The 13,504-nt window shown below is 41.3% G+C and overlaps 1 protein-coding gene across 3 annotated transcripts; it reads right to left on the bottom strand.

The window, feature by feature from the left end:
• Nucleotides 1–1,265: 1,265 nt before the first annotated feature.
• Nucleotides 1,266–12,088, bottom strand: TSPAN14 (tetraspanin 14). 3 transcript variants are annotated; one of them, XM_053449867.1, is made up of 9 exons: nt 11,981–12,088; nt 5,693–5,790; nt 5,169–5,219; nt 3,888–4,034; nt 3,266–3,436; nt 3,057–3,182; nt 2,609–2,653; nt 2,105–2,224; nt 1,266–1,526 (listed from the first exon to the last, which is right to left on the bottom strand). In XM_053449867.1, exons 2-9 carry the CDS (start codon nt 5,771–5,773, stop codon nt 1,452–1,454), a joined length of 816 nt encoding a protein of 271 aa, XP_053305842.1. In that variant the 5' UTR covers nt 5,774–5,790; nt 11,981–12,088; the 3' UTR covers nt 1,266–1,451. The 3 variants fall into 3 exon arrangements, with proteins under 3 accessions (XP_053305842.1, XP_053305843.1, XP_053305841.1); XM_053449868.1 differs by having other exon boundaries at nt 5,693–5,779; nt 11,981–12,086; XM_053449866.1 differs by lacking the exon at nt 11,981–12,088 and having other exon boundaries at nt 5,693–5,915.
• Nucleotides 12,089–13,504: the final 1,416 nt, after the last annotated feature.

Below are 13,504 nucleotides of genomic sequence, written 5' to 3'. Positions count from 1 at the left end.
TGCCATGGAGTCGGCAATCCCACCAACACGTTCATGAGTCAACAGACCCTCGGCTCATCGATCCAATTTCCGTAGAAGTCAAGTTGGCCATCGAGGCTCTTCTTTAAATGGGTCTCCCTCCAAATCTTAATCTAATACTGTTCAGTGAAGGTTGGCATGCATTGGTACCGCGTCCCGAGCCTCACCATCACGAGTAGACGAGGACTCATGGGAGACACGGAAATAAGTGATACATTTAGTATTTTGGGGAATTTGTGACCAATATCTCATGCATGTTCCTCACAACCACAGAAGAATAACTGAAAGGTGTGGTGGGAGCCCCCCCCCCTTTAACTGAAAATATTTTCTTTAGCTAATTAGTGACCTATACTGGAGAGGGAAAAAATAAGTGGATAAAAAGGTCTATCACTTGACCTGAAACGTTTTATTATTTTATTTTATTTTTTTCTTTTTTTTCTTTGTTTAGCAGTCTTTTCAAAAATCAAAAACATTTTTGGTAACAGTTATTTCATTATTTCACTTATTTTTAAGTTTTGTTTTTTTTTGTTTATGGAATAATAAAAAAAAATAGAAATAAATGTTACCAAAAATATTTCGATTTTGAAAAAGGTTGCTTAGGTTTCATTTAATTTAATTTTTTTATATATTCTTAAGAAAGTGACTCAATTAAACCAACTGATAGTAAAAAGGTAAGATTTTCAGAAATTTCTTGAATAAAAAAAAAATAATAAAAAAAAAAAAAAATTGGTTGTCTCCAAAAATACTATTCATAAAAGAGATCAATTCTGGGGCAAAACTCAACAATATGGAGGGGGGTCATGGAATGGAATCCGGCCGGATGCTACAGAACTGGTAGACTCCTTTTGGATTATAAACGCTTTCAAAAACAAATTGAAATTGTAGGTTCGGATTTGGTTCAACTAAAGGCTGCTTCTGCTCTACCAGATATAACATTTAGCTCGTTAACTATTATTTTACTTCTATAGGGAGCACAGCGGCCTCCATATCAATACGGAGACCGACCTCCCTTAAAGTTCCAAAAAGTCATCATCATTAACCAAAAAAACAGGGAAATACTGTCCATGGTCAACCCAGGGCACAGCCCGGAATACCATGCGGACAACAGAACAAGGCAGTTTCACAAAGAAAAGAAACTATAAAAAACCATAAGTTTCCATTCCTTTCCTGGCAGGAAAGACATTAAAACGAAGAGGACTACCGGAACCCCTTAACAGTCCAAAAGGGTACAAAAAAAAAAAAACATGTTTTGGAGTGTGTGCTTCTTCACAGGTACTTTGATAGTCCATCGGCGGCCCGTCTTAAGGTTTCTATCACACTATGGGTTCGCCATTGATGATGGCGGAGGCTCAGAGTCTTCAGTAGGGAATGATTCTAGAGGACCGAAATATACAACACAAGGGAAGGTGGCCTTCAAAAACCCCTCGAGGTTCTTAAGTGAAACGGTAGCCGCTCTTTACGGCGTCGATATCCGCCATCAGCGTCCGAGCGAGGTAAATGCCAAAGATCTGTTGGGAGGAACGAGACACGTTAACGAGTAAGCGTTGGGACACAAGTTTCGCGATGTGGTCTCCAGGGATGTCCACCTATCTTATACTTATGAAGACCACCTACTCTGCGAAGCTCCATCTTTTTATTTTCAGGGCTTTTACGTAAATGTTAACATTTTCCTAGAATCTCATTATTTCTTCTGCCATTAATATGTTATTCGAGTTAAATTGGTCATTTTAGTTGTTAAATTAAACATGAAATAAATAAATCAAACTTATATTAAAAAAAATTTTTTTTAAATGTATAAATCAATTAAATTAAAAATGAAATAAATTAATCAAATTTATATTACAAATGTTTTTGAAAAATTTTATATATTTCGCACAATGTGTCTTCTATATTTGAGTCTTTGGTTTTCTCATTAAAATCTTGGGAAAGGACTATTTTTTTTTTACATTGTAATAATCATAAAATCACATTTTTTTCCCCCATTTACGTTATAATTTTTATTTTATTTTTATGTAAATTTTATTTATTTTTTTATATATTAAAAAAAATTAAAAAAAAAAAAAAAAAAAAAAAAAAATCAACCTACCTGTAAAATTGAAATGACCAAGAAAACGCCAGCTACAATGTATATGTTCCTGGGTAGCCACGCCTCCAGCGCCAAAATACAGCCTTTCATATACGTCACGTTGACTCTTTCAGCCGCTGGCTAGAGAAAACAGAAAGTCTAACATATAGTGTTTGTAATATATTTCCATACAATCCCCTTTTTCTATTCATTTCATTTTTTAAATTGCGTTTTATGTTAATTTGCAAGTATTTTTGTCAAAAGGAGGCAGCCACTCCATTTAATAAAGCTTACCCCCCCCAGTTCTCTATGGAACAATCGATGATAGGAATATTTAGTACAACATATATAAAATCTAATAATGGCATGATACGATTAATATTAATGGCTTAAATATATATATGAAAAATTATGCAAAAAAAAAACCAAATTATTCCATTAAAACCATAAAAACATACCGCCTCTTTAAGAGATGTACCCAAACACCACCTTGCCCAACAGAAACGTGAAGTCCTGACCACTCACCTTTTTACGGACGTCGTATCCGCACTGCGTGTTTATGACCGTTTGCTGCGAAAAGAAATTTGACAATTCTGAAAATAGGCTTTAAAAAAAAAAAAAAAAAAAATTTAAAAAAATATGTAAAAATAAAATAAAAATTCAAAAAATTTTAAAAGTTTAAGGACCCCTTTTTGTTCTTTCCACGTTTGTACTGGAACATGAAGGATGTTTTTTTCTGCTGATATGGCAACAACCTTTTCCAACCTATGGGTCTCTTCTACTTCCGTCACATGACTAAAATTAAGGGACCTTTCAGAACATACGAATGGGTGAATATGTCGCGAAATTACAGAACCATAGACAAGGCGTCCCTGTATCTTAGACGTTCAAATGTTGTAAGGTAGGTGGAACGACACCCTTAAAGAATTGCCTATCGTCTGCCGTTATGGGAAGTGTGAATGATCGTACTCACAGCTGGATCAGCCACGCAGCAGGAGAAGGGGACACCGCATCGCTCCCGGCTGGGGTTGTCCATGGTGCAGTTGAAATATTGATTCAGGTTCCAGTCATCCGGACCTTGGGCCCCGCAGCACTGGTTCTGCGATCGAAACACAAGCAATGATGGCACGTGCAACGAGGACAGCAAAGGGTTAAACACCGCTACGGCGGGGCGCCGCTTACCGCTTTCTGTAGAGAGTCAATCAGGTTCTGAAGGTCGATATCATCCCGGTAGGACTTGATGTTGTTCTCGAAGAACTCCTTGGCTCTGTCCCTCACCCAATCTTGAAAGAGGAAGGCCAAGACGGCGACAGCCAGCTCCATGAAGAATATCAAGACTATGGCGCCGCAGAACTGTGCGGGGGGGGGGGGAGCGGGGGGGGGAGAAGAGAACTTGGTGAATTCAACAAAATCTTCCCCAAACTTTAGTAGAAAGCAGTTGTTTTGGTGCTTGGAAAACATCCGTTAAGTTGGTTGGAGGACAAAAAAAAATAAAAGTAAATTCTAGTTTACTTGACCTCACATTTATCAACCTTGTCCTTGAGGGCCCCTCACTCAATTAAAAAAAATATATATATATAAAAATATTTTTTTTTAATCCTTCAATTACGGTTTTACTAGAATAGGTGGACTTTGATTAAATTGTCTGAACCAGGGGCAAGGAGATACCAAGGAACAGGAGGAACCTTGAGGTCCACAGATGGTCCATGAGGACCATGACACTTCTATACATGGTGTGTATGTATACGTCTATGTCTTGTATGCTCCGTCACATCGATAGTAAATACAGTAGAGTCTCACTCACAAACTTCAAGAGGCAGATGTTCTCCCTTAGAGCACCAACGCAACCGGCGAAGCCCAGGGTGAACATGACGACGCCGACCAACAGGACCAGCCACACCGGGTCAAACCCGTGGAGTCTCGTCACTTTGGTGATATCCGACAAGGTCCCCTAGGAAGGAAGCAAAGCTTGAACATATATATCTGTCGACCAAGGGTTCCTCATACTTAGTACCCATACGTTCCAAATTCTATGACGTTATTAACCCTTTAATAGCCCGATCACCCAGACCCCATCGCGGTGAATCAAAGGATTCTTTGATTTTTCTCCATGGTATGAATCTTCAATGTCTTCTCGCGGGGGGGGGGGATGGGGGTGTTTGGGGGGTAGGCAGGGAGAGTCATACATACAGTGACTATGGTAAGTTGGGGGGAACAGAGGGACTGGCCAAACAAAACAGACACTTGGCAGGCAACTCAGAGGACGTATCCATTGCATATGTTATGTTTATTATAATAAATGTTATCGCATCCTAGAACCTTGCCTACAAGAGTGTGAATTCCTTCCTTCCTATACTGGCAGCAATCTGGGTAAATAACGATCGGTCAGCGGGTTCCTTGGCTTGGCTATAATAATCACCTTTTTTGATTTATTTACGGAGAAGCCGGTTACAAGAAACCAAAGCGCAGGAAACCAAAGAAGCGTAAATTTAGATTTCGTGTAACACAGGAAGCGCAAGGGTGTCAGCGAGTCAGGCTCTACACAACATTTTAGTAGGGAGGTCAAAAAAAGGGTAATGAACTAAGATTTTTTTCTGATGATTAGGGAAAAAAGGTTATTTACATTTTTATGTATATTTATTTTTGATTCTGACTTTTTTTTTTGATTCAATGTTTTAAACTGTTGGATTTGGGGTTCATATCAGTTAAGTCAGCGTTAAGTCCAGCAGGTTGGGCTAAATCCTCCACTGCTTTGCGGTGAGTAATAGAATGGCTCAGTCTTAATCACCAAGTCGGACTCTTTGGCTAATGAAAGTCTATGGAGGGACGGACTTCATTAGCATAGCCATAAAGCATCAGCTCAGTGCGGTTCTTATGCAGGGAAAGTCTAAATATCACATGACCGACAACAATGGCGGCCTTCAGGTTCGGTAGATAAAAAGGAGCGCCGGGGGGGGTATTATTGTGCACAGCGCCGGGGGGGGGGTTATTTTGATGATCTTTTGATCCACGTCAGTTCCAATTACATGACTGCACTTGTTGTTCCTCCCCTTTTATTCTACTGTAAAGAGACAGAATTACTCACTTTTTCACTCCATGCCCAAAGGCCGACTCCCAGAAGAACCATACCAGACAGCTGCATAAAAATAAAAAATAAAATTAAAAAAATTAAAAATAAAATGAATAATTTTGAGATTGCTGATTAATTTTAAAATTATAAAGTCCTCTGCCGTTAAGCTTTACAGAAAAAGGAGAAAAATTTACAAATTGCCTATTTTTCTATTTGTTCCTAAAGTTTTAATGAGAAATCAAACAAGATTTTTTTTTTTATAAATATTTTTTTTATTATTTTTATTTTCCACTATTTTTTTTTTAAAATTTACTTATTTTTGTATTTTTTTTTGAGAAACGGAATATCTTCCCTGCTTAGTCTACGGCACCAGTTACAGAAATATAATACAGAAAACGTTGGGTATGAAACCCAAGTTTTATTTAGAAATATGGGAGGCTGTTCCACTTTTTTTTTTCTTTTTTAAAGTAAAATTTCCTTATATTTCAAAACAATTAAAAAAAAAATAAATATGTACACAAAAAAACGGGGGAACTTACCCAGAAAATGATGTTGTAACTGAACAGTAGATATTTGTAGCAACAGCTGACCTCAGCCGTGCTGTACCGGTAATAGTGCATCTTGGCCTCCAATTGAACTATTTGGGGGAGAAAAATAAAATTTTAATTAAAAATTAACGCCTCCATGTTGCAACTTTTCACATAGTTTACGTATAATTAACCGCATCTTTACTGTATGTGTTTTGTGCCCCAAAAACCTGAGGCTTTTTCAGCATTTTGTTTTTAAGTATTTTTCATTGGAAATTTAGACCACTGCTTAGCGGCACTAATTCGGACGAACACCCTGTCTCTTCATCATACAATAGAATGGCTCGGCCTTAATCACCCAGTCGGACTCCCTGACTAATGGGAGTCTATGGAGGAACGGACTTCATTAGCATTGCCATAAAGCATCAGCTCAGTGTGGTGCATGGAATGTAACGCAAACATCACATGATCCCGAGAACAGGAAGTTAAGATGGGCCACTTCCATGGGACACACATAATGGGGGGATTCTAATTCATCTATATCGCTTAGTTTACCAGAATATCAGAATTATAGGACTGTTTGGGAAATGTGACAGCTCATTAAAAGGATGTTGACCAATTTTTGACAAGGGGCCCCATCCCTTTTATTTGGGCGCGTGCTCAACAGATATACAGAAAAGAGGAAGTTTATACCGGGGCAACAGGAAGTGGCACAACGTGTTAAAGCAGTGCGCCCCTTATCACAAAAAGGATGTGTTTTTTCTGTTCATTGAACCCATTATGGGGGGGAGGCTTTATTTTATTTAAGAGGATCCAAGAGATATAGGAACGTAGATCCCCGCCGGCCCAATCCGGCCCGTCCGGTCTGTCCGTTTCCCCTGCTGTAAAGACTCAATGTAATCGGTCGTCTTAGATTCAGGAGCCCTATGCCTATCTCACGCATGTTTAAATCCCCTCGCGGTGTTACCCTCTACCACCTCTGCTGGGAGGCCGCTCCACTTATCTATCAACAAGCTAAAAAAATATATAAGTTTAGCACCCTTAAACGAAATTAAATTCTACCGGTTGCCGACACATAAGTCTTCTTGCCCAAGACACCCTTCTTCTACAGAAAAAAAACAGGTCTGGTTACGCAACAAATGACTGGTAAGATGTGTAGCAACTGTTCTTGCGGCTACAAAATCAGCAGATAAAACCTTTTGGGCGCTGCTACAGCCTGCGTCATGGATTATACGTTATACATTATACAGGGGGCCGGCTCGCTGATTTATCTATACATTATACAGGGGCCGGTCGCTGATTTAACTATACATTATACAGGGGGCCCGTCACTGATTTATCTATACATTATACAGGGGCCGGTCACTGATTTATCTATACATTATACAGGGGGCCGGTCACTGATTTAACTATACATTATACAGGGGGCCGGTCACTGATTTATCTATACATTATACAGGGGGCCGGTCACTGATTTATCTATACATTATACAGGGGCCGGTCACTGATTTATCTATACATTATACAGGGGGTCGGTCACTGATTTATCTATACATTATACAGGGGGCCGGTCACTGATTTATCTATACATTATACAGGGGGCCGGCTCGCTGATTTATCTATACATTATACAGGGGGCCGGTCACTGATTTATCTATACATTATACAGGGGGCCGGCTCGCTGATTTATCTATACATTGTACAGGGGGCCGGCTCGCTGATTTATCTATACATTATACAGGGGAGGCTCACTGATTTATCTATACATTATACAGGAAAGCGCATAGTAAATATCAAGGCTATCCAAGTGTCCAAACATTCCCATTCTTCTTAATTTCTAACTCCCCCCCTCCCCCATCACGAATATAGGTTACAGGAAGTCCATTTCCTGCACAACACACACGCGCACTCTTACTTTAAGACACAGAATTCCCTCTTTTACCTTCACTGTCAGGAAACCCTTCACTTCCAACAATTGTCTGCCGTGAATTATTTATAATGGAAGATTGGCGGCTGTGAAGCCAAACCAAAAATAAAAAAAAATAAAAAAAAACACCAAAAAAAAGTCAACAAAAACAATTTAAAAAAATGAAGGCGTCTCAAAAAAAATGCTGAGTATTCAAAAATTTCTAATCTTTGGTTTAAAGATTTAAAACGCTCCAAAAAAACAAATATATATACAGCAACGTATGGAACGGCTGAATTAAGCCATCACATTCGGTTGGTTGCTATGGTGATAAGTCAGCTTTGGGGGGGGGGCGAATGCTGTGGTCCGAGTGAATGGTGAATGAATGTTGTGGTCCGGCACGCGGAAGGAGAGTAGCTTAAGTGTGAAGGACCACATCAAACGTCTTCCTGGGTCAGGATTTGGAGGAGACCCCCAAAACCTCCTAAAAAACAGCAAAGTGAAGGCGACCACTTTGGGAGTGGATCCACGGCGCGGCATGACCGGACAGTCTAACTCTCTGTAAGACAACCTCTCAATAAGCCATGACCTCTCTTGGAAGACCTCCGACCATGGACACGTTTAATGGCTTCTCTAGAACCTTTAGAAGACCCGATTGGTGACTTTCCTGTCCGACGTCACAAAACATTTAGAAGGTTCTGGTAGCGGATGCATAATCTCCAATCGGGTTTTAAGTCTGTGTAAAAGTCTGTGTTGTGAAAGCCTTCCTCGTAAAGCTCCTCAGGCTTCAGTAAGGAGGTCCACATGGTGATGCCAAGAAACGTCATGGAATGGAATCGCAAATCGGTCAAGAAGAACTCTACTCTGGTGTCCAGCGCTGATAAAATCCCAAAGAGATGGGGAGTCAACGCCTCAAAAGATTCTACTTTTAACCACAAACGTGTCATTTTACGCTGGTGCCTGTCACCTTATCTAATCCTGGTTCTCGAAACGTTCCTACTGGCTCGTAGCTAGAAGGTTAGATTTGCCCAGCCCCACCAGAGGTCTTTCATAATCTGAACCTAAACCTTTATGAACTTGGTTTATGAGCAACAGGCCTCTTCAACGCCCAAGCCTAACACCGAATAAAAGGATGGTTAGCGGGGGAGGGGTGAATGTGACAAATGTGTGTTATTGTGTTGGCCACCGAATGGCAGTGAATCTCTGCGGTGGGGGCTATTGTCCTGTGTGAATAGACGTTCTCAGTTCCAGAATCTTAAGGGGTGACCTCATCACAATCTACAGATACATTTAAGGTCAGTAAGAGGCCACTCATACTCAAATAAACTTAACAGCAGATAACAAGGGGCCACCTATGAACATTAAAGGAGATGTGGTTGCAACACTAACCCCAACATTTTTTTTTACACCAAGGACAGTAAACTTCTACGAACATTTTATAATCACTCGTTAGATCGCCCAGGTCCCCCTCTTATGTTGCTGCTGATAGAACAGGGTCTGCTTTTGTGTTTTCGCCTCCCAAGTGCATCATTTCACACTTATCAACGTTGAACTGCAGCTGTCGCACTCGCGACCATTCTTCTGACTGACCTAGATCTTCAGCCATTCGGCTTGTTCCACCAGGAATATCTACCCTACTGCAGATCTTTCTATGGCCTTCAAAGACGTAGGGGCTTACCGTCGAGACTTTTTGGAGATAGTTTGCGCTTTTACACCCGTTTTGAGCACGGCCCGTTAAACTTTTAAGTCTAAACAATGAGTTACTGTTGTGGTTTTCATGTCGCTGAGGCGAGTCACTCAACAGCTTTTCATACCATGAGACCGACCCACCAGCGTACTGGACAGCGCGTCTAGACAAATTAGGGACTTTCTATTGGTTGCTATGGTGCACCAATATTTCTCTATATAAACTCCATTATCTAAAAAAAGAAAAAAAACAATAAATTTGGTGAAGCGACCACAATTTCAGATTATGAGGAAAGTGTGGTTTGAGTCGGTTTTCTCCCTTTTTTTTTTGCACATTTTTGTAGGGTTCAGTAGTTTTTTTTGGTGCCAGGCATGGGAAGCAGAAGTTTCTTAAAAATGATAAGGATTAGCATGTCTAAGAGAACAAGATACGGGAACCACGCGTAGAAACATAAAATAAGTGAAACTGGGAGAAGTCTTACGAAACTTGAGGCTTTTTTGCCCGAAACATTGAGTTATTCACACCATTTACGTGGTGACTGCAGATGATATTAACCGATGATTACATTAATCCATCTCACGCGTATATCACAGGGGCAGCCATCTTACACCCCACCCAGTGGCATATTTTGGGCAGGTGTAAGTGTGAGGGTGGCCGTGTATATGTATAAGTGTATGGTGTGTGTGTGTGTGTGTGTGTGTGTGTATATGTATAAGTGAATAGTGTGTGTGTGTGTGTGTGTGTGTGTATAAATGTATGGTGCGAGGGTGTATATGTATAAGTGTATGGTGTGAGGATGTATATGTATAAGTGTGTGGTGCGGGGGTGTATGCGTATAAGTGTATGGTGTGAGGGTGTATGCGTATAAGTGTATGGTGTGAGGGTGTATGCGTATAAGTGTATGGTGTGAGGGTGTGTATGTATAAGTGTATGGTGTGAGGGTGTATGCGTATAAGTGTATGGTGTGAGGATGTATATGTATAAGTGTATGGTGTGAGGGTGTGTGTGTATAAGTGTATGGTGCGAGGGTGTGTATGTATTAGTGTATGGTGCGGGGGGGGGTGTATACGTATAAGTGTATAGTGTGAGGGTGTGTATGCGTATACATTTAGGGTGCAAGGGTGGCCGGATATGCGTATGTATGTGTGTATGCATGCATGCATGTATGTGATGGTAGAGGGAGTGTGCGCATGTTTGTGTATATGTGTAAGTATGGTGTTAGAGTGGCTGCGCAAGTATGTTTGTAAGTAGAGAGCGGCCCCGGACCATCATATCATACAAACCAACCCACCTTCCTAACATTCGATATACCCCAACCCCCATAGTCACCCCCCCACACCCCATCATTTCCATCCCACACTGCACCACAATCATCCTCCTCCATCTTCTCGCCTCCCCGTTCTTGGCCTCCAGGTTTTGCTCTGCAAGTCAGCCACCGGCCGGTTAACAGGGCAACCGCTGAGCTCCCCCAACGTGCCCATTAACACCACGGAGGGCTGTTTTCCGAGTCAGCGCTGCCCTCCGTAGTTTCCTTCCGCACCACGCTTCCATTAAATTTGGAGCGCCGGGATATGACATCATACCCCAACGCCCACTAGAAAGGACAGCAGCGCGGTGGGGTTAGGCCTGGGGCAGCGACACATATGCAGCCATATTGACGTGACAGGTCCAATTTAACTTTATGTTCTACAGGATCTGCTCGATTATTCCTCCCCTTTAAGTTATCTCTCCTATGTTGTAATGATGCGGAGTACAGGCCACATAACGGCAATGTTTCAGAAACCTAGAATTAAGGCCTGTTGGGCCCTCTCTGATCACCTGTACTGCCTGCTGTAAAGACAAGAGCCGTATGTCTAAATTCCCTCACTGTATTACCCTCTACCACTTCTGCTGGGAGGCTGTTCCACTCATCTACCACCCTCTGTAAAGTAACACTTCCTTACACCGAAGCTTCTGAACCCTCTGCTATCCCTTACAGGGTGACTGTCTGACTGGCATGTAAGAGGTTAAAGATAATTCTTTATTATTTCCCAGAACTAAAGATACCTGCAAACTGTCTGTGTGACATCACATTAACCCCTCAAGCCTACACACTGCCTGTGTGACATCACATTAACCCTTCAAGCCTACACTGCCTGTGTGACATCACATTAACCCCTGAAGCCTACACACTGCCTGTGTGACATCACATTAACCCTTCAAGCCTACACTGCCTGTGTGACATCACATTAACCCCACAAGCCTACACACTGCCTGTGTGACATCACATTAACCCCACAAGCCTACACACTGCCTGTGTGACATCACATTAACCCCACAAGACTACACACTGCCTGTGTGACATCACATTAACCCCACAAGCCTACACACTGCCTGTGTGACATCACATTAACCCCTCAAGCCTACACACTGCCTGTGTGACATCACATTAACCCCACAAGCCTACACACTGCCTGTGTGACATCACATTAACCCCACAAGCCTACACACTGCCTGTGTGACATCACATTAACCCCACAAGACTACACACTGCCTGTGTGACATCACATTAACCCCACAAGCCTACAAACTGCCTGTGTGACATCACATTAACCCTAAAAGCCTACAAACTGCCTGTGTGACATCACATTAACCCCAAAAGCCTACAAACTGCCTGTGTGACATTAAACTGCCCCCCACCCTGTCACATGATGCCCCAGGGACTTACCCCTCAGATGCAGGACACAGAGTGGGCCCAGGAGCCGGGGTCTGTGTCTGATCCACGCAGATGCCCCACTCCCACAGCAAACTTAGCTTTCAGTCCCTGGGACTCCTCCTCCACAGCAGCAGCACAGGAAGTAAATGCCCCAGCCCTGTGCAGCATGTCATAGCTGCACCTCCCAAAACAACCCCCCCCTCTGCCCCCACCCTATGTGTGTGTATGTATGTATGCGCGTGTATGCGTGTGCATGTGTGCATGTGTGCATGTGTGTATGCGTGTATGCGTGTGTGCTGGGGGCATGTAACACTACAGTGCCTCTCGCCGCACAAAAACAACCAATTCTATTACGCCGTCAACTAACATTTCTGGAAAAAAATTTCATTCCAAAAAGTTCCAGGCAGGAAGGATACAATGTATCAGCGGGGAGGAAAAAAAAAAAGGAAATGTATCCATAACAAACAGATACAAAGAGAATTTAACCCCCTTCAGGCCCCGGGAGTCGTTTTTCCATATTCGACGGACCCGCAAGAATTAAAATAAAATAAAAAAAATATAATAATTTGTAATAATATGTGAAAAAATTGTATTATTTTTAAATTTCAAAATAGGTGCCCATCTGCGTTATATATAAATACACTTATTTTTCACAATTTTTAAAAAATGTCATTTTTAAATTACATTTTTTTATTTATTTTTATTCATTACATTTTTTTGTTTTTTTGTATATATATATCCACCAGAATGCTAATCTATAGGCTGGTCTCTAGGGGGCAGGAAGGGGTTAAATGAACCATTCTCATTACCCAGTAGGGCGAACACAATAGGTTTAGGCACCCTGCGATCCCCTCCCCCACCTCACCCCCCCACACACACACGTGCACACACACAAGTATTGCTTTAATGTCTCTCTGCTGCTTGGCATGTAAGAGGTTAACTATATTATTTATTAAATATATACTATATTATAATTATTATATAAAAGCACTTTATATATTGGGTATCAATAAAATAACTCATTGTACAGCGCGGCGGAGTACGGCGGCGCTATAGAAATCAATAAATTATAAATAAATTATAATATATTGGGATTTTTTATCCTTTTATTAAATTTGGCAAATTCCTTTAATTGCATTCAAATATATATATATTTTTTTAAAATATCTAATTGATCTTTAGATGTTAGAAGTTTTAACCCCGTTTACCAGAATCTGTTTTTTTGGGGGTTTTTTAACATGTAATTTTCTTGTCCATTACTGAAAAAGTGGTGGATCAGTGGAGCCGCCTCCCGGCAGAAGTGGTAGAGGGTAATACAGTGAGGGGATTAAGCATGCATGGGATAGAAATACGGCTCCTCAATCTAAGATGAGACCGACGACTGATTAAGGTTCCCTTCCCCTTTACTGTAGAGGGTAGTAGATAAGTGGAACTGCCTCCCAGCAGAAGGTCTGGCCCGCTTAATGGTCTGTATTCCAATTTTTTTTTCCGGCTAAAATGGGGCAGCTGGTTAGCAGAACATCCTGTGATGTCATA

The sequence above is a fragment of the Spea bombifrons genome, chromosome 11 (genome assembly GCF_027358695.1).
Source record: "Spea bombifrons isolate aSpeBom1 chromosome 11, aSpeBom1.2.pri, whole genome shotgun sequence".
Taxonomy (NCBI): Eukaryota; Metazoa; Chordata; class Amphibia; order Anura; family Pelobatidae; genus Spea; species Spea bombifrons.
This window is presented reverse-complemented; position numbering and strand designations above follow the sequence as displayed.